This window comes from Dermacentor albipictus, chromosome 9 (genome assembly GCF_038994185.2).
Source record: "Dermacentor albipictus isolate Rhodes 1998 colony chromosome 9, USDA_Dalb.pri_finalv2, whole genome shotgun sequence".
NCBI lineage: Eukaryota > Metazoa > Arthropoda > Arachnida > Ixodida > Ixodidae > Dermacentor > Dermacentor albipictus.
This window is the reverse complement of record NC_091829.1, coordinates 121,380,961-121,401,836: the sequence shown is the minus strand read 5'-3', so window position 1 is coordinate 121,401,836 and position 20,876 is coordinate 121,380,961. Positions and strand designations below refer to the sequence as shown.

The window sequence follows — 20,876 nt, the reverse complement described above, 5'->3', positions numbered from 1 at the left end:
ATTTGTTTCTCAGTTCCTGGATAGGAGTTAATGATTTTCTTGAGGTCATGTCTTTGCTGAGTCTTGGTTTTGGTGGTAGCTAGAAGGGCTCGCAGTATGTGCCGGGTCTTCTTCGTGCTGAGTGTGCCTTGAAGTTGGTCGCACAGCTTGTGCCAGTTCTGACTGCTCAGTTGATCTCCGTATTCTTCTGCCTGCTTTGTTATGTGAGCAATTCGTTTCTGCAGTTTGCGGTTAAGCTTCATCTTTTTCCACCGCCTCAGTAGTCCTCTTCTGGCATACCAAAGATGTAGGTGGTAAGAGTCTACTGCAAGCGTGTCCATTGCGAGTTGAATGACTTTAGTATGCTTTTCCGCCGCCTTGACCACTTCGGTGAGCCACTCTTCAATATTTTCGATGTTTTCTTCTATGTCATGTTCTCGGAAGGCCTTCCAGTCTGTCAGCCTTGCCGTTCCGGTTCTGCTCGGCTTCTTATGGTGCAGGATTTCAAGCTGAAGGATGTGGTGGTCGCTGCCGAGATTTTCTTCCAGTCGGGTCCATTCCGCCTTGGATATTCCTATTGTAAAAGTGAGGTCGGGATTTGTGTCCCTGGACACACTGTTGCCTATTCGAGTCGTTAGTTTAGGATCATTCCAGAGGGTGAGGTGATTCTGTTGTGCCGAATCGTACACTCGCGCTCCTTTCTTGGTCGTGTGCTGGTAACCTCATGCTGTGTGTGGGGCATTAAAATCCCCCATTATTACGAGTTTATGGCCTTTAGATAGTCTTCTGGCTTGCGTGATGAAGTTTACAAAGTCGGATAATGGATCCCTGGGTGGACTATATAAGCATAGTACGTATAGTTTTCGGTGTGTCTTCTTCTCAGGTAGCACTTCCACTAGGGTGTGTTCCACGGTTGTTCCCTGGATTGTGTGACCTTGCCTGGTGAGCTTTTTCTTCGTCAGGATGGCTGTTCTCTGAGATCCGGTGTGTGTATCATATCCCTGTATGCGCAGATTGGTGTGATAAGTTTCTTGGATAGCGATGATATCTGGTTGTTCCAGTTTGGTCAGTTCTTGGAGGCTTGTTCTTTTGGTTCGGATAGAGCGACAGTTCCATTGCCAGAGCTTCTTTGGGAGTTGTAGTAATATCTTCTTGGTATTACTCGCTATCTTGTCCGATATCGTTGTTTTCGCCCTGGGCCATGGATTCCGATCTGGCAGCATTGTGGAGGTCTTTACGTGCTTTCTTGCGAGCCGTGTCGGTGTTGTTGAGCAGCTTTTCTACTGCGGCTTTCGTTACGTGGTTCTGCTTGACATAGGACATGAAGTTGCTGAGGTCCTGGTGGGTAGCATGGATAGGGGCCAGCTGAGCGGTGATGTGTTGCTGGAGCTGTTGTGTTTATCTCCTTTGCAAAAGTGGTCATGGCCTCCTGTATCTGCTTCTGCACCTCCATTGTTACAATTTCCTTTATTCTTTCTTCCGTAAGGGGCGGTGGGATGTTTGGTTTTCCTTGAGGTTTTGAGGTTTGATTGGCGGTGTTTTGTTCTTTGCACCTTTGTATGAGCTTGTCAATGAGAGCTTGCTGATTTTGGAGTTGTGCTCGCAGATCTCGTTCGGTTTCCGTGGGTTCTTGTGCTCGTGCGTTTCCTCCTGCAGTGTCTGCATACGTGACTCGCTTTTGTGGGTTGTGTGTACGGGATCCAGACCATGATCTCGACCGTGGTCTATTGTTTGCTTCATCGCCTGTTGATTTGGAGTCACTTCTGGATCTGCGTGCACTGTGTAGTGAGGTATTGCATGATACGGATAGTGCCGGGAAATCTGAGTCTGAATTTGAGTTCCACCTGCGTTGCTGCTCTTGGTTCTTGTTTTCTCATTGCAGTCTGATCCTGTATGGTGGTGGATTTGGTTTCAGTTTATGTCGGCACCCCTTTCCTGCTTTCTCATGGGATTGTTGACAGATTTTACAACCGGGTTGGCAGTCATGTTCTTCCGGTTGATTTTCCATCTCGCACATGTAACAGAAGTCGGTAAGGGGTTTCGAGCAGATATCTTGCCGATGCCCTAGTTCTCCGCAGGCTCTGCAGTATTGCACCCATTTCATGTATGGTTTGCAGTGGTAGTCGCAGCATTTATATATGATGTTGTATGGGACGTGCGGTCCATCGAAGTAGATGAGTGCTGTAGACGATCTTCCCAGCATGCATGCTGCGAGGACCGTGTATCTTGTGGATACTCGTAGTCCTTGTAGTAGTTCTTCTTTGCTCGTGCCTGGTGGGATGTTGTAGATTACGCCTTTGCTGATGCCCTCTGGTGTCCTGACATGTGCTTTAACTTCATAAATAGACCCTCCAAGCTGGATGCTGGTGATCTTGAGGAGCATGTCGTATGTCATGTCTTTGTTTGGTGTACTTGCAATTATTATATTCTCGACATATTGCACTTGAATCCGGATGTTGTCATAGAAGTCTTTTTGGGGACAACTTGCTAGCTCGGCCGATGGCATGTGTCACTGCCACCAATGTCCATTTGGAAAGTTGTAATCCCGCCTTAGGTCTGTAGATGATCTTCGTGTCGTCCACTGGCAAAGGCGGAAGTCTCGGTTTTCTATAATGTGGCATGTTTCCCGCAATAGGTATTGTTGCTCCGGCTTGCTGCGTTCGTAGTTGGTCTGCTTCCTCGGCTGTGGGTTTTATATGCACCTGAGTCTTCTTGCCTCTCCTCTCCCATGTGTGCCATTTTTCCTGGATGTTTATCGCCTTTCCGCTGCTATCGTCATACGTCCACTCCGCTGCCAGTTGTTGCTGCTCTCGTATTGTGTCCACCTGCATTTCAGTGCTGTTGTTTTCCTGGTTCAGTTCTCGTGCAGTTCTTGCTGCACGGATGCCTCAGTCATTGGTACTGAGCGGGCAGCGCCAAGTCGCTCTCGAAGAGAGCGAGTGGCGGCTCACGAGCGCTCACGAGCCATGGGACATGCTCCGCGGGTCACGGGTCACGCGCGTTCGGTTGGCTGCTTAGCCTTGTAGGGTTAGCTCTGTAGCGTGGCGTGAAACCTTCAAACGGCAAAAAAATGACGGGAATTCCACGTACTACTCATAAACTTGATATCCTCCGGTACCGCTTCCCATGCCGCTTCCGTCGATGCCACAGTTTCGATGAATAAAAGCAGATGTCCGGAAAATTGCCGAAAAATGCAGGAGCCCATGCGAAGTGCGTCAGCACTGCTTTAGCGGGATTACAGCTACGTGGAATTACAAAATTTTCCAACATGAGTGAAGTACGCAATGTTTCAGTTTAACGGCTTATTAGTCTAGTTTTCTAACATTTACAGTGTAGTTGCAATGTTCCAAAGTAACAAATTAACCCAACTTGCTAATAAATGCATGTGCATGTCATTATTTCATATTCGGTTCAATATTTGAAACTGTTTTCGTATTTGATTCATATTCGAAAATTTTGATATTTGCACACATATAAGTATTATGTTTCTCCTGTAGTAAATGGAAACAAATATTTGGGAGTGTGAATAAATTAGGGATGAACTTGCTTAAGAACCCACAAAGGTGCGCTTAAATAAAAAGTCAAGCAGCACACTGCATTACAGGAGTATAGCAAGTATGAAGTATTCAGAGGACTGTTAAAAGGGATTATGGTACTAGGCAGGAAGAAAGAAGTATTTGAGGAGGGGAATTTGTCCATCTGCAACAGCATGCTCCAGCGGTGCAACATCCTCACGGTTTGGAGAGGAGGAAATGCAGTTTTCGCCATAGCACGACAGATGATGCAGCTGGCATGTTGCCATGGTTTACATGCTCTTTCATGGGTATGGTGCACAAAAATTGTGATATCGTCCCATATCTTGTAAATATTTCCAGATTTCAATCAGCGATGTAAGTCAACAGTACTGGCGGACATTTAGCAGCAGTGATTGTTTAGTAGTGCTCAAATGACATGCTGAGCTGCCCCTAAAGCGAGCTACCAACAATATCCCTGTGCAGGCAATGTCTGCTGGCCCCTCAAATTTCGTGTATGTGTGTATGCGCATGGGTGCATGCATGGGGGCATGCATTGGTGACCTTGGGAGGCAAATCTCTAATTAGTTAGGGTGTAATGTGCTCCAACGAGCAAACTGTTGTGGTTATTTTCATGGTTTGCAGGCATTTTGTCTCTCTTGTTCTCGAGGGCTTCCGCATTGCACTGGCGGCACTGGTTTCTCACAGACATGAATTTCACTTTTACAGGCAAGCACATTCTGTCTGTGCCATTTGAGAATGAGGCAGAAATGTGTCATGCTGATCTGCAGCAGTGGCTACGTATCCTGCAAGGAAAAGCTAATTACCTTAATGGTTCCTAGTCACTCGGTACGGTTGCACGTGTGGGCTCATGCATTCCTGAGGGAAGTTTGGGAGCATATGTCTCATGACTGTGCTCACGAGAAGCACTTGTCAGAGGGCGACATGGAACTAGGGGGCAAAGTCCTTCTAGACAAATCGAACTGGCCTTAGAAGGGTGCTGGTTTGGGCTACCGCAGTTTGTTACAATTCATGATCAATGTTGTGCTTGAGTCTGTCATCCCCTAGTCCTCATTCCAAGTGGCGCGCAAATAACATTGATCAGGTAATGGCTGGTTTAGTTGCCAAACGCCACCCCACAAATATTTCTGGACTGTCCCAGCTACTTGTCTTCCATTCTAAAAAAAAAAAATGAAAGCCAACTGAATGTGACGTCAAGTGTGAGAAGCATGCTAAGACATCATTTCATTTTATTACCTTAAAGGCCCCAATAAATGGGGTGTTAGATAAGGGGTGGCAAGAATTAAAATACATAGTCGCAATGACAGGAAGCTTTTTTACATTTATAAAGAATTGCGATGGGCACATGATGACAGCAAGGTCGCTAGGAAGGCCGTTCTAGTCTGCAGCTGTGCGAGGGAAAAAAGAATTTTAAAATGTGACAGTATGTGAGCGTGGACGGGCAACCTGTAGCCGATGGCTGCTGTGGTGAGATATGCATGTAGGGGGAAGGATATAAGGTGTGATGCACATAGGGCTATGAAAGAACTTGTGAAACGACGATAGGCTGGCAATGCGACGGAGCTATAAGGTGGATAATGCGGATGCAGCTTTTAAGGAGGGAACGCTGATATCAAAAGAATGTAACGAGTGAATGAAACGAGTAGCACGATTTTGTACAGATTTGAAATCATTAATAAGGTGTGCTTGATAAGGATTCCAAATAGGCGATTCAAATTCTAGTTTTGACCTGACAAATGATTTGTAGGCTAATAATTTCACATGTTGAGGAGCATGATATAGATGGCATTTGTGGGATTCTCACCCGTGCTCTTGGGACAAAGGAACGACAACACAGTAGGGCAAACAATCACAAGGGCATTTATTGCACATTTCATAAACTAATGCCTGCTAGCCGAGTTGCTATCCACAAAACATGCCAGTAGGCGCGCAACAAATCACGGAAGTCCGACTCACCGCGACCGGATAACGAGCAAATATGTTCGCCCCATGCTGGATACTAACGCCTAGTCATTCGTGCGTACGGTCACGCGAGCGGTGGGCGTTCAAACAAGGCCTCACAAAACGGTCTCGCAGAAGCATGAATCGGGGCATGTGCGGAATGTCTGCGTCACTTGCCGACCTGAAATGGCAGGATTGGTGCGAAAGCTTTCTTTCAACGAAGCTTTCATACCGATCCTGCCATTTTGTGCGTCAACTTGATTGCCGTCTCATCTTGCCAGTCTCGAGTAGCGCCGGTCCTGTGATTTGTGTTGTTCTGTCCTGATATATTGCGCTGTGCTCCTTACTCATTCAAGCATGAACCAACCAGCCCAAGCAAGAGTTTCACTTCAGTATATTTCTTCTACATTGGGCCCTGTCTTTCAACGAAGCTTTCACACCGATCCTGCCATTTTGTGTGTCGACTTGATCGTCGTCTCAGTTTGCCAGTCTCGAGTGGTGCCGGTTCTGTCGTTTGTGTTCTTCTCGAGTCCTGGTTGCTTTGCACATTGCGCCTTGCTCCTTACTCATTTGAGCTGTGGGGGACCAAGAAATCGTGGATGAGGAGCCCTTAGTTGCTCCTGGATGAGGACCTTAGTTGCGCGAAGGTCAGTCAGGGTGCAGAAGCTCGGTGCAATGTGGAATAAAGCAGCGTGAGAAATTCACTAAGCCCGAGACTCGTGCAGCTGACGTAGAGTAGTCGGTGCTGGGAAGTCTTTCACGGCCTCTATGTGAAAGGACAATGGACGAATTCCTAGTGCCGAGATAGGGTGGCTCAGAAATTCGAGCTCGGAACACCTGAAGACACATTTCTGGGGGTTGACAGCCAGGCCAAATTGTTGAACTTGTTGAGTTAGCAGAGGTGACGCTCATGATCTTGTGGAGGTAAACTCATGATGAGGATGTCATTGATGTAGGCAAATATAGAAAGGAGGCCACGTGTTACCTCGGCAATGAATCTTTGGGATATTTGAGCTGCAGTGCATAGCCCAGAAGGCATACGTACATACTCAAACAGGCCAAAGGGTGAAGTAATGGCTCTCTTAGGGATATTGGCAGGTTTAACGAGGATTTGGTGATACACCTTGACAAGGTCCACTTTGCTAAAGATCTTGGATACTTCCAAGTGACCTGTAAAATCTTGGATGTGTGGTAGGGGATAGCTATCGTGGACCGTGTGAGCATCGAGCACCTAGTAGCCGCCACATGGATGCCAGTCACCTGATTCTTTCTTGGGCTCCAGATGAAGTGGAGATGCCCAAGTGCTTGACAAAGGATGAATAATGCCCAGCTGGAGCATGGTATCGAATTCCTGTTTAGTAATGGCCAGACGCTCACCGTAGAAGTGGAACGGATGAGCTGTGACGGGTGGACCACGAATGACAATGTGGTGGGTTACGCTTTGCTTGAGTGGCTGATTTAAATTGGGTGCATGGGTTAAATAGGAGGATGTTTCCTGAAAATGAAGTTGTTGATTGAAATTGTGGTGTCATTTCCCGTCTGTCCTTGTTTGCTGGCACTAAATATGCTTTCCAAGTCAGTTTACCAACCCGCCCAACAAATGGCAATGCTGATTTAAATTGCTGGGCCTCATGAGCTCAGGAAGGTCTTTGAGGATTATAGCGTACGAGCATGGTGGGATCAGTGTGCAGGTACAAGTGCAGAATGCTAGGAATGCAGAGGTTGCAAAGTAAGTGGTGCAACCGAAACGTCTCCGAGGTGATGTGATGCAGATCAAAGATGGCTTCGACCTGGGCAAACCAAGCCTGTGGGTTCTTGCACCAAGAATGTGGGTTTAGCAGAGCTGGAGAGCTGCAACATCTCGTGGGTGCGAGGCAGCATCAGGCAGAGGGTTGCCTGAGGGTGGTACGTTTCTGGGGTTTGTCATCTCTAAGGCCGGAGTCATCACTGTCGGGAACTGAGGAGTTGCAGTGGAGCATCAGAACAAGAGGACCGGCATAACAGGCTTTTGGAACAGCATTGCCCATGCCGTGCTTGCGCATCGAGCATGTGCTGCCCATCTTTATTTTCTCGTCTTTTGCAGCCGACACCAAGACATCGGCTGAGAGTGCCGATCTTAGTGTCCCTGCATTGCGGTGTCGGTGGGCACTACAACACCATCCATGCTTCTTTCTAGCCGCATAACACTGTACCCTACCGTGTTGTCCATCAAGACGAGAGAATTCGCTGTCCGCATCAAAGACAAGTACATCCACGTCTCCATTGAAAGACTGACGCCATCATACATTCTTTCCAATGAACCACCAATGCCCAGTGGGACTCCAGTAGTCTATCAACCCTTGAAATGTTCACCCTCATCATACACCACCAGTTCTGGATGCTGGGTGCACTTCATCAGCTTCTGTCCACCCTGAGGTCTCTCTACTTTGCGTGGCGGTCATGTCACGATAAACTATCACTGAAGCTGCACTTAAAGCTCTACGAAAGCCTTCACCGCATACAGCGATTCATGCCTTCCACACCTGCACACATCATCGTCCTCAGTAACAGCAACATGTGCATGCAAGCAGCCTGCGTGCCACAGAAAAGCCACTGCTTACCATACGGATTACTCAACCAGACTTGCTGCGCAGTTCATGGATTGCCGGATCGCAGCTGCAGCTGCTGCTCCCCCAAGGCACTGCTGTTATGCATTTTATATTCATTATTTTCTCTAGGAATAAACCAGCATATGTTGGTATTCTGTGTTGGGATTCGTCGCTTCGCAATCCCATAGTCATGGCTTGAAGTAAACTGAAGAGCAGCAGTATACAATGAAACCCCGTTTCTACGAACACTACATTAACAAACCTTTCAGGTTAACAAAGTTTTGAGAAATCCCCTACTGTCTTCTTATAGTTTTAATGTAAAGATTTTTCAGTACTACGAACTTCAGAATACCGAACTTTTCAGAATAACGAATGCTATTCAGTTTTCTTGTCATGTCAATGCCTCAGTACAACAAACTAATAATCCAAAATCTGGGGATTCTTATATTTCCGCGTATCCTTCACAGCAGCCGAAACAGCAGACAAGCAAACGACAAGGCACAGATAGCGGACGCCACGGCACATGGGTTCTGAGAACCTGGGACGGCACCCGAGAAAAACAAATGGGGGCGAGCAGAAATTTTTTGTTTTTAATCTATTGCGGAGTAGACGACTCATCAGGTTTTCCGAGCACACGCTGTGTCCAGAAAAGTGTCACCTAGCAATGGATGTGTGTCTCTTCCTTCTTTCTGTGTGCACCTCTTTCATTCGCTCTTCTTTCTGCAGCTGTACTAGCTATGCACATGGAGAAATGTAACCTCCATACTCGCGGAGATGCCGCACGGTCACACTTTGCATTTTCTGGACGGTGTCATTTGTGCGCACTTGTGCTTTGGCATAGTTCAGGTGTCCGCCTCAAGCAAGACAGTTCCAGTGTCCGTGGCAGTGAATGGGAAAAACAAACAAATGGCAAAAACATTGCATTTTGAAGGCGACATGGAGTTACATTTTTGTCCATATTTTTCTCGAGGTTAGAAAGCACAAAGTAACATACTATTTTATGAGAGGACATATGGAGGATAGCAAATGGTGATTTGCAATGGTGGAAAAGTCCTAGTAAACTGGCTGGTAGACATGCAGTACAGGAGGTAAGACAGAAAAAGAGCATAAAACATCGTTGGTGAATAGAATAGCAGTGCTCCTTATTTGATTCGTGGAGTTCTGGCAGCCTATTTGAGACTTTTTTCCACCACTTTACATGTAGATGGAGATGACCCTCAAAGGCTAAATAAAGTGAAAATTTCCAAGACATGGATATACATACTAATATAGTAAAAGGTTGAAAGGTTTGACGCTTTATTTATTTATTTATTTATTTATTTATATATTTATATATTTATTTGTTTATTTATTTATTCACAATACCTTTCGTATGCCCCCTTACTCAATGCCCATTGAAGGGCATTGAGTAAGGGGGCAACAGTAATTACATGACAGAAAAATAGCAAAGCGTAACATCATTATACAATATTAACACGCAACAAATTCAGGTTATCATGGTATGTTTCACAGTCAGAGATGGATACAATGTGATCCAGGAATCCGTTTCAATGTGCAATAGCTGTAAGTAGTGGTGATGAGTTAAATGCCTGCATTTGACCGTGAGTGCGCATGAAACTAAGTGCGTATTCCTTTATACTTATATTTAAAGGAACCAGCACTGAAAGATGAGGCCGCAATAAAAGGGTTGATGATTTGCTGTGGATTGATGCAGTTAAACCTCGATGTAACGAAGTCGGTAAAATCGGCAATTTGTTTCATTCTATCAAAATTTCCCTCTATTGAAATCAGACGTTTTATGCAAATAAGTACAGTTACCGATAAATTTTTCTTACATGGAAAGAGGCTGCAAAATTTTCCAAATTATTGGGCAGTCGGAAAAAGCAAACTTGAATGAGAAAACAATTCATTTTGATAAATTTGGGAGTCGCCGATGAATGATAGTTTCATGCCACGTACGTTGACAATATCTTCTCGGTCGTACGAATTAAGCAAAGCCGGCCACGCTTTCGCGTGCACTTCGCCCTCGCAGCTGATAGCTTCACCTGCACTGGGACGATGCTATCAGGAAAAGTGGCGGTAGCAGGGAGCGAATGCTTCGTATGCCTCTCACTCCAACAGGATTACTCAAGATTACAACTCAAGATTACACAACCTCCAATACTAAACACACGGTGAGATAGCTTACAGGTTCCTGAATATTTGGCTGCACATGTTCAAAAACAGATTTTGCACTCACCACTGCACTATTCTTGCTCAAATTTTGCAGAATGATCACATTTTGTTGTCGACTTCGTTTAGTACAACACTTGGCACGATTAGTCGCCTGTTTTTTAAGACAAAAAATGAGAAACTGTTTTCGCCTATGGAAAAAATGACGCCTGAAAAGCCTGCCCTGGCACAGACTTGTGTCGCCACCTGCCGGCAGCAGCAGGAAGGAGCTGCTTCACAGATGAAACGGCATCTTGAAATCGGCCATAGCAGCCGGCACTTTTCCGATAGTTGTGTCCCAGTGCAGGCGACGCTATCAGCCGCGGGGGTAGAGTGCACGCGAAGCATTCGCTCCCCGCTGCTGGCAAAAAGCATAACAAACCATATATGACTACGCATATCTTAAAAAGAGTTGATAGAAGGCGTATATGTTTAAAACACCAAAGAACTAATAACTATCATCACTTTGATATTAGGAAGGAACAGCGCCAACTAAGATGATCATGAGAGGGAGAACGGCACAGGACCGTCTTGGTGATCGTCTTAGTGGGCACTGTTCCTTCCTAATTCAAGTATCCACCATCTAGCCCAAATGAACGTTGTCCTGAATCACTTAGAAAGTTTGCGTGCTGTTACCCATGAGTACAAACAAAACTTAAGGTTTGCTAAAGGGTGCTACTTTGATAAACTTGGCAGGGAAATAAAAAGGATTGCCAAGGCATTCTGTCAATATATGAAAGGCTACAGAGCAGATCCAGTGGGCATCACCAAAGTTGTTTTTAATAATGAGAAGTTTTTAGATGACATTGAGAAAGCTACTTGTCTAAATAATTAACTTCGCTTGGTATATTTGCCAAAACACAGCTCTAGACCCTCACCATGCACAAGTTCCATTCCAACTATAAAATCAGTAGAGCTAAACGTGAATGAAATCAAAGCATGACTAAACAAAATTAACGATAATAAGGCAAATGGACCAAGCAGCATGTCTCCTTAAATTCTAAAGCAATGTTCTGAACCAATTTCTCTTTATCTCTACATACTCTACACCAAGTCTTTATCTTCGGGTCCTGGATGCCTGAAAAATTGCGCACATCGTCCCCACTCATGAAGGTGGGTCGAAAAAAGATGTAAATAACTATAGGCCCATTTCACTTATGTCCATGCCATGTAAATTATTTGAACACTTTTTTATATAAAGAAATAATGACACATTTACTGACAAATAACGTACTGGCTTCACAACAACATGGGTTCCTTAAGGGTCTATCTTGCACAACACAACTGATTGAATTTTATCATGACCTTGTTGTATCTCATATCGACACCGGCGGACAAATTGATTGCCTTTTCCTGGACGTTCAAAAGGCGTTTGTTACTGTTTCACACCCTTTGCTTTTAGGAAAACAAGCATCACTAAATATCAACCATACAGTTCTAGCTTGGACTGAAAACTATCTATCGTTCCGCCGACCGTGCCTAGTATTAATAGGCAAGAAATCCAGTTTCGTAGATATCACAGCGGGTGTCCCACAGGGCTCAGTTTTGGGGCCACTTTTATTTTTGATATATATAAATGAGATTTGTTCAGGAATTACGTCTAGTATATGGTTGTTTGCCGATGACTGCATCTCATATAGGAAAATTAGAAAGGAAGCTGATGTTGCCCTGTGCTAAGGTGACTTATCATGTGCTCTTGAATGGTATACAAGATGGAGAATAAACTTCAATACTACAAAATGTGTTGATGTTACTTTTACACGTAAAAGACACGGGCTAACCTCTGAGTATGTTATCAGCAATAACACAGTGAAGCTAAAATTATTCTCAGCCAATTGTTCATAGAATGCTCACGTTGACATAGTGGTGGCTAAGACCACTAGGACTAAACGTTATACGGTGAAATCAGACACGTGCCGCCTTGTTTGAAATCAACTGCTTACCTAACATACGTTCCACCAATGCTCGAAGATGCTTGTGCTGTGTGAGAGCCTTGGCAAAAGACAGCAAGTAGTGAACTTGAAAAAATCCAGAACAGAGAAGCAAGGTTTGTCTTATGCCGGTACTCAAGAACTGATAGCTGTACCAATACAAAAAGTTAAATAGGAAGGGAAATTCTTTCCTCTCGGCGAAAAAAAATTGCGACTGAAACTCCTTTATCAAATATTTCATGATAAATTCGAAAGTAAACATACATACACAGGCCTCATTAATTTTTTGCTCGTACTGATCATCGTTTCAAGATTCTAGAATACCACACTACAACTAATATTTATGCTAATTCATATTTTGTTTGTTCCATTAGCAAATGAAATCGCCTATCAAGTCAGCAAGTGTGCTGTGTCAGTGAAGATGTTTTTTTTTAACATTGTAACCCCTCTGCTATAGCGCCTTCGGGCTAAGCGGGGTAGTCATTGAATAAAGAAATACGGAACACAACGCGGCATCACTTTGGCTGTCACTCTTGTCCGCGGCATGCGATTTGAGAGGTGTGTTTGCAAGCAGCTGCCTGTAATTAAGTTATCTGACCATCTGCGTCAGCAGAAGTCTCCATTTATTTTCTCTGCATTTCTTTGTGGCGGCAGTGACATTTTGTTATATTGAAATTGCATACAAATGCACTTCGTTATATTGAGGTTCTAAATGCATGGTGTTCTATGGACAAGAGGTTATGAAAAGTTAAATACTTCGTTATATCGAGAATTTCGTTATATTGAAGTTCGTTATATCGAGGTTTAGCTGTATTTAAAATAACCAGCAGTGAAAGATGAGGCAGTGAAATGAACAAACATGGCTGCTTGTTTCATGTATGAAAATGTGAACAAACCCATCGTAGTTTCAAAGAAAAGTTTATCTACAGTTTTGCACTAGTTAGGCCAAGATGTGGTGGCATGTGATGCAGCTAAGGAAATATCCATTGGCTACCTGATAATGCACCAGCTGAACACTTTGATTGAAGGTTTCACATGCTTGCCCCTGCCGAGTTCATTATAGTAGCTCTTCCAGCGTGCTTAATCAGGGGTGACTGAAGATAGTGTTGATATGGATGCGTGGCTGGGGTGGAAGAGGAGCTGCTGACAAATAATGGGTAGCATAGCGTTGCCTTTGGCTTAACTGGCGTTGAAAGGAAAGTAAATAATTTTGGCACTGCCTCTGCTATAGGGCAGTTTTATTGTAAAACAGGTTGAGTTTAGGAAGATTCCTTTTATCTACCCGGAAGGCCTGCGGCAATCAGGAAGAGGACGCAACAACTGCTGATTGCCTTCATTCGAGACACAGGGCTCTTGGACATCTGGTGACACGCACTGTGACACTCGTAGAAGGCTCAGTTGGAACAATTTCCGGCTATGTATGCCAGGCTAACCCCACCTGCTGCAACATAACCACCACCACCACCATCATCTTTTATCTACCAAATTCTCAAGTTAGACTGAGAACCCAGTAAGTGTGGATACCAGTGGAGAAAGAAATCTTCCGTATGAACTTTCTTTTCTTTGAAATGCGGCTCCTTAAGTCAAGCCACAAAGGATCTTTTTCAGTCACTTTTGGCTATGCTTTACTTTTGGATTACAAAAGCTGCTTTGAGGCATATTCCCACTCGCAGCTATTCTTTTCAGATTATGCATCTGGGAAATTTATTTTTTTCCCTGCTAAATTACTCACAGTGCACCTTTTTAAGCCAACACTGTTCTGTTGTGCAGAGGAAGCGGATGAAAAGAGCAGCCTGGGGGAGTATGACAGCAACAAGTCTGAGACAGACAGCAGTTCGGTGAGAGTCCTGTTTTTCTGTTGGCTGGTTGCAGCTAATATTTTTGTCTACCTGTGCACTTAGCATCAGTGATTGTTGAAGTTTGTTCGTATTGTGCTTGTCCATGAGTTTGCTCCAGTGGAGTAAGGCAGCTTTGGACCCATTAGGGCCTTCCACATTGGGGTGCGGTGTCACTTTTCTGTGAAAAGAAGGCAGGGCAGACTGCATAAGGTGGCTGCATTACGGTTTTGAAAAAAAATGAGCTTTCTGGGCATGATTTTTGCTCTTTCTGCTGCCATAGTAGCTCTGCAGCCGAGCCAAAGGATTTGTCCCTAAACAAGCAAGTGCAGAGAGAGTCCCAAATCCATGGATGGGAGCTATGTGTGCACAGTTGATTGTAATGTGCTCCTGTTTTAGAATTCTGTGGATGCTGTCATTGTGGTGTTATACCTCTGTCACATGGCATGCGTAATGTCATTCACAGTAAATGACATTCATACCGAATGTCATTGCAGTCTTGCATTCCCTGTCTACACAGGTATACAAAATAGCACTCACACTTGATGGTGATGTTTATCGGTACCTTGTGCATACAGGCACTCAGTAATCGACATGTATACTTTTAGGTTGCACTTCTTCCTGTGCAAATCCCCTATGTTCAGCAGCGTGCACGTCTTGTTGTTGGTCCAGTGCACTTTTCGCTTCTCATTCTCCGCTGATGAAGCTACAGAGTTGACTTGCGTGGTTGGTGGATAGGCTTTAACACAGCACCACTTTGAAAACAATATGCAGAAACGAAAAAAAAAAGACAGACAAGCATTTGTAAGCATGCCCGACAAGAAATGCTATCGTCCAGTTGGAGACAGAGAACAAGAATATAGTTGCACAAACTACCTCAACTATCATGGTACATGTCATCAAATTATTAAAAAGTTCATTACAGCAATTATGACAAATTTTTCGCTTATTACATTTCATTTTAACAATTTTTTCGATTTATTAGTTTTCTGCCAAGCCCCTGTCATCGAGATTATGCAAGTCACGCTTGCACGAGTTCTGGAAACTCATGCAATGGGCGAATGCCATTAGCTGTCGATATTATCCACTATACCCGTGTATAAGCAACAAAAATGACATTAAAGCGTGATCTCATTCGCTGCAAATGACACTACACATGCTGTGTGACAGGGATATTAAAGTAGCAAACGAATTCTGCAGAAATTCGCTAGGTAGAGGGGGTTTCATAGAAGGGAAAGATTGACATCCACCCAAGCATCACACAAAGCTGCAAAGAAAACCCATATGGGCTTCTCATGAAGCAAGCTTCACAGTTGAACAAAAATTTGTCCCGGCTTTGTAATTGAACCTGGGACCACCTTCTTTCCTGTTTAGTCACTCTACCTTCTGCTGCCTTTCTGTGTGATGCTTTAAAAGCCCATTCTTTGACTTGTAAACAAAAATTTGGAAGTAGTGCATTAGGTTGTTGTTGTCTTTGTTGCATTGAAGCTAACTTGTACAACTTGCCCAACGATCTGTAGTACTTGTTACCTGAGAATTGGAGAGTTAACCATGCACTGTCAGTTAAACTGAGTCTGTCAGGTTAAAGGAGCCAATGAACCACATTTATTTAAGCCTCAAATATGCCTTTGAATGAGTATAGTAACTGCCAGGAATATAATAATGAAAATACTTCGAACGTGGTATTTACCTCACTCCTCATGTTCTGTATCTGCATCCTTTGTAAATACCATCGCCTCTTCTATTTTTTCAATGCCAGTGCAATTGCATGCTCCCCAATGGGAGCTGTTGGTGCACCTTAGTTAAGTGAGAGGCCGCGATGCATCGCTACCCAGATGGTACAGCTGCTTGCGTCACGTGTGCGTCAGAGCTTGTGCCGCTGCCGGTCTGATGGAAAAGCGGTAGATGCTCCGTCCCTGCATCTGTCAGGTTATCACGCATCTGTCAGGCTTCCTCAGACTTCCGTCGTGAGGCGCCACCCAGATGGTACTCCCCCCCAAAACCATAAAGCAGGTGCGAGCACTAGTTGACGAGGGAGAGTAGGAAAAGATGATAGAAGAGGGTGGTGAACGGTCGGATTGGCCGCATTTGGCTGGCATTGAAAAAAATAGAGGAGGCGCTGTAGATACCGCTATTCATCATGAGGCACGGCAGGCATAGTTTACATATGGTCTGGGCTTAAGTTTTGCATAGGTGGAGGCTAGTTGAGTGACTCAAATCAAAATTAGTGAGAGCCGGCGGCTACGAAATCCCATTAAGTAGTGTGGCCAAAGTTTAATTCCTCTGTGGGTAGGCGTGGCTGGGCATAAGCAGATGATAGTCAGCTCGCACTGGGTTGATGTCAGGTATTGGCCAACAGCAACCATGTGTGGGAATCAGCTACATGATGATATATGACAGCCCCAAATAGGAGAAGAATTCTATTCAGAAGAGTGTCTGAGAAAAAGGTGACTGTGTTTCGCTCGTAAGACCCACACACCGTGCACGAATGCAAAATTTGGCTGAAGTGTTCATAGCGGTGTATGCTATCTGCAAAGTGTTTTCACCGAGCTCATGGAATGGTCCAGGAGCCCCCAGGGTCCAGGACGACCACAGGGTTTCTGTGGACGTCTGTTAAATGAAGACTGGGGCTGTGTGGGTGCATATAGAGGTAGTCTTGCCACAATTTACCTCGTGCCCTTTCTTAATCTGTTCTCTCATGCAGGATGGAACGAATGAACCAGTCATCGATAACAAGATGGCAAACTATATGCAGCAGGAATTTGGGGGCTGCCCAGCAAACAGTGATGAGCCGGACATGTTTACTGCCGACGCAGAGGAATTGCATTCGGATGGCAGTGATGAGGACAGCGGGACAAGGAGGGACTCATCCAAGAGGAGCTCCGCTGTAAAAGAAAATGGTGAGCTCCTTAGCAGAGGCACTTCCTGCTCTAAAAAGGCTTGACTTGCCTACACTTGTGTGAAACAATCAGCTTGGGTGCAAATTGCAACAGTGTCGCTGTGATATCCTAAATACAGAAGTTGTCAGTGACCCTTGAGCAGGGTGGTAACTAGGCAATTACTTTTGACCAAAAATATATGGAGTGAAATAACTGTGCTAGATTTAACTCTCATAGCAAAAGCAAGAACCTAAATTGTGAGAAAATTTCACCATGTCAACTTTACCAACCCTTGAGAAATCGAGGTGCCAGCATCTGATATATTGAACACCTCACCATGCCCCTGCCAGTGCACTTCCACTAACGGAGCAGCTATCACTTTTTACATTGTTGGAAGTACACTTTCAAATTTAGTAATCAAATTTTGTACCATTGAAATTTGACCTTTTAGGCAAATAAGTAGGGCCATGTGAATACTGGAGTAATCAGTTTCGAATCAAATAGCAAACATTCAATAATTTAATTCCCAAATCTAATATCCAATATTCAATTTTTCAAATATCTGTACCTTCAGTAAATGACCCGGACGTGGTCGGTGCCTTGACAAGCACAGCATTTCAATGGTGCGTGATCTTTATCAGTAGAAGGTTCATCCAGGTCCACGATACCGATGGAAACGATTAACGTGACGCAGACAGAGAGAAATATAACAGCATCTGTCACTATCCGCCCAGGTTCGTGAACGAGGGAGGGCTCGAGGCACCCTCCGATAGACGGATGCTCTGCAGCGGGGTGGTGATGAACGATGACTGACCGCAGAGCAGCTGTGCTCGTCAGTGTTTATTGCGGTGCGGTAAGCAATGTTGCCTACCGAGCCTGGCAGGCCACCAAGCCTGCTAGGCCAATGAAGATTATGCCCGAGGGGCGTCACATGCTTGTTACATCCCCTTACCCCCAGTTTGTTCATCAACAACAAACATCCAAGTTCAAAGTGCGAGGCTCTGCCTCTGTCCTGGCCAGGTCGACGGTGCCTGCTACCCAGGCGAGTAACGGTCCGGTGGCCTCCACTGTCGAGTACTCTGCCGGGGCGCCGGTGTTGACGGGCCGGGTGTGGCAACACTGGGTGCTGCCTCAGACAGCCTCGCTTTATCCAGAGGGTCCGCAGTGGTCGGCCTTGTGAGTGGTGCCGGGCTTGACACCGACCCATCGGGCACTGCACCACTGGCGATGCTTGCCGCCACCAAGGTAGGCCGTGCTTCGCTGGAAGTGACTGGTGTTGCCACTAGTCCTCCTGCGGGCTGGAATTCTGAAGTGGCAATTGAGGGTGCTAGCCTGGTCCCGAGGCGAGGCCTAACATAATTGGCGTGTCAGCGCCATGTGGCCGCGTCTGGCATGCAGACGAGCAGTGATGAGGCGCTGGCAGGTGACACCACCTGTCCGGCAGACCAGGGAGCGCCAGGATGGAAGTTCCTGGCGAAGGCTCGACCTCCTGACTCTGGCAAAGGCCCGACACGGCACCCTCCGTCTACTTCAGGAGCACTGTGGACGCGAGGGCAACAGAAGATTTTGGGTCGAGGTTGACGGTGCAGCTTCACCTCCAGAAGCTGTGCAGTGTAGTTTTCCGGTGAATAGTGACAGCTAAAGGATGGTGATACGGCAGAGGCAACCGGGCGTAGCGCTACGTTCCTCCAGGACATTGGGTTAAGAGAATTCGGTGTGGGGCGGATAGCAGCTTGCAGTACGGAAGGAACTAGAGTAAGTGGGAAAGGGGCTATGGGACGGAGAGGGCCACTGGCTGCAGCAGTAGCGAGCAGTGTGTCCAGCTCGGCTGCAGCAGAAACAGATAGGTTTATTGTCCACTGTTCCCCACTCCGACGGGTTTCTGCGATGATGAAGGGTGCACAGTCTGTCACGAGGCCTGTCCACTGAGTCTAGGGCAGTGTCGGGAGTGCTCATGGCGCAGAAAGCAGAGAGAAAGCCAAGGTTTGCAAAATCCTGGCGAACATTGGCCTGGATCAGTGAAACAGCTGGCGTCGAGGCCTTGGATGTGAGCTCTCAGAGGAAGATGTGCGTCACATCGTCTAATGGGGATAACTGACAAGGAGTTGCCTCGCACGATGACTTTGCAGAGGTATTCGGTGGACGCTGTAGATGACGGCACTCCTCGATGACACTGTCAATGGGGGTCACGTCGGTGAATATGAGCAAATTGAGCATGTTGTCTGCAATACTCTTCAAAATGTGGGCGATCTTGTCAGTGCCTGTCCACCGAGTATAGGGTGGTGTCAGGAGTGTTTATGGCGCAGAAAGCAGAGCAGAAGGCAAGGTTTGCAAATTCCTGCCAAGCAACGAAACAGCTGGCATCGAGGTCTCTGATACAATGGGTTTTTAAGACGCTGAATATGCGGCCTCGAGCTTTTAGCGGATGATGTGCGTCACATTGTCTGATGGGGATGACTGACAAGGAGTTGCCTCGCTGGACAACCTTGCAAAGGTATTCTGTAGACGCTTGAACTGAGGCGAGCTGTGCCAGCATTTCGCTTGCTTTAGATGACAGCCCTCTTTGATGACACTGTCAAGAGTGGTCACGTCGGTGAAGACGAGCAAATTGAACGCATTTTCTGTGATACCCATTAGAATGTGGGCGATCGTGTCAGCCTCGGACATCTTCTGGTCAGCTTGTTAGGCACAAGGCTAGCAAGTCCTGTATGTGCAACAAGTAAGGCTCGGCTTACATTTGGGTACATACCACCAGCTGTTTCTTGACAGCAACCAAACGAGTTGCCGAAAAGGTCATGGAGCTGCTACTTGAACGTGTCCCAGCTGGTGACATCACCCTCGTGGGTTCAAAACCAGATGCCAGGAGTTTCGCCGAGGTAAAATATGATGTTCGCTAGCATTACAGTTTGGATCCCAGCCATTCTGTTTGCTGACACACTCGTACATGCTGAGCCACTCATCGACATCAACACTGTTTGCCCCGAAAAAGGTCCCAGGATCGCTGACCTGTGAGAGATCAATAAACTGGGTGGTGGTTGCAGGTGTAGCTGGCATCGACGCAACCTCACCTGGTGGCATTGAGGTAGAATCGAGGTGGTGTCCACTGCGAAGCTCCGTCGTCAGAAATACCCCGCATCTCCACCAAATAAATATTACGTGGAAGCACAGTAACTAAACTATTTAGGTGGTGTGTTTACAAGGGGTAGCACGCACTGGCCAGCATGGAAACCAGCCAACATCAAACAGGGCAGGTCGTCGTCCTCATTTTGGCAGTGACTGCTTATGGGTATGTCCCACTACATCCAAGTGCTCACATCATCTTCTTCGAATAGCACGTAGCAATATCTTGAAATGAGACTTGCTTATCTTTATTGGATGAGTGCATGGTTTACGTAGGTGAGTGAAAAGAAAGATTGGGAGATGATCACTGACGTGTATGCCAATGACGCCTGCAAGCGCACTGGAAGTGGGGTAGTTTGTAATAGAGAGGTCAAGTAACATTTCAGTGTTCTTTCGGACATGAGGGGGCTCATTAATAGTGTTAATGCAAGCGTTAGGCTCAAATATCCTTAGAAAGTCACGCTGTATAGGTGATGCATGTAGTATGTTGATGTTCATGTCGCCACCAAACGCATCGGAGAACCCAAGCTCACGTAGCACTGGCACTGCTTTGTTTGTTCTTATCTCGCTAATGTGGTAATCAATTTGGGTGCTCTGTTCGTGTAAGTTACACTTCTGTTTCTGGTGAAAGCTTCTAAACATGCTCATGCTCCATATGGTAGCCAGTAAGATGCATATGAAGGCATGTAGGAGTATCTTGATTTTGCCTTAATTATACAAAAAAAATAAAAAATTATTGCTTCATGCAGTTTCATTCTATCCTTCTGTATGCATATCTGCCAGTGAACCGTGCCCCTCATGCTTGGGCCACAAAGTACCTGCCATGGTGGCTTAGCGGCTATGGTGTTGTGCTGCTAAG

General features: G+C 45.7%; 1 protein-coding gene across 1 annotated transcript in view; it reads left to right on the top strand.

Annotated features, from left to right (window-relative positions):
• LOC135912598 (WASH complex subunit 2-like) overlaps positions 1–20,876 on the top strand; it is a 278,899-nt gene that overhangs the window by 55,445 nt on the left and 202,578 nt on the right. Inside the window, exons 7-8 of the mRNA XM_065445097.2 lie at positions 13,954–14,021; positions 16,723–16,918. Of these exons, the coding sequence (XP_065301169.2) occupies positions 13,954–14,021; positions 16,723–16,918 (264 nt within the window). The remainder of the gene's footprint in view (positions 1–13,953; positions 14,022–16,722; positions 16,919–20,876) is intronic.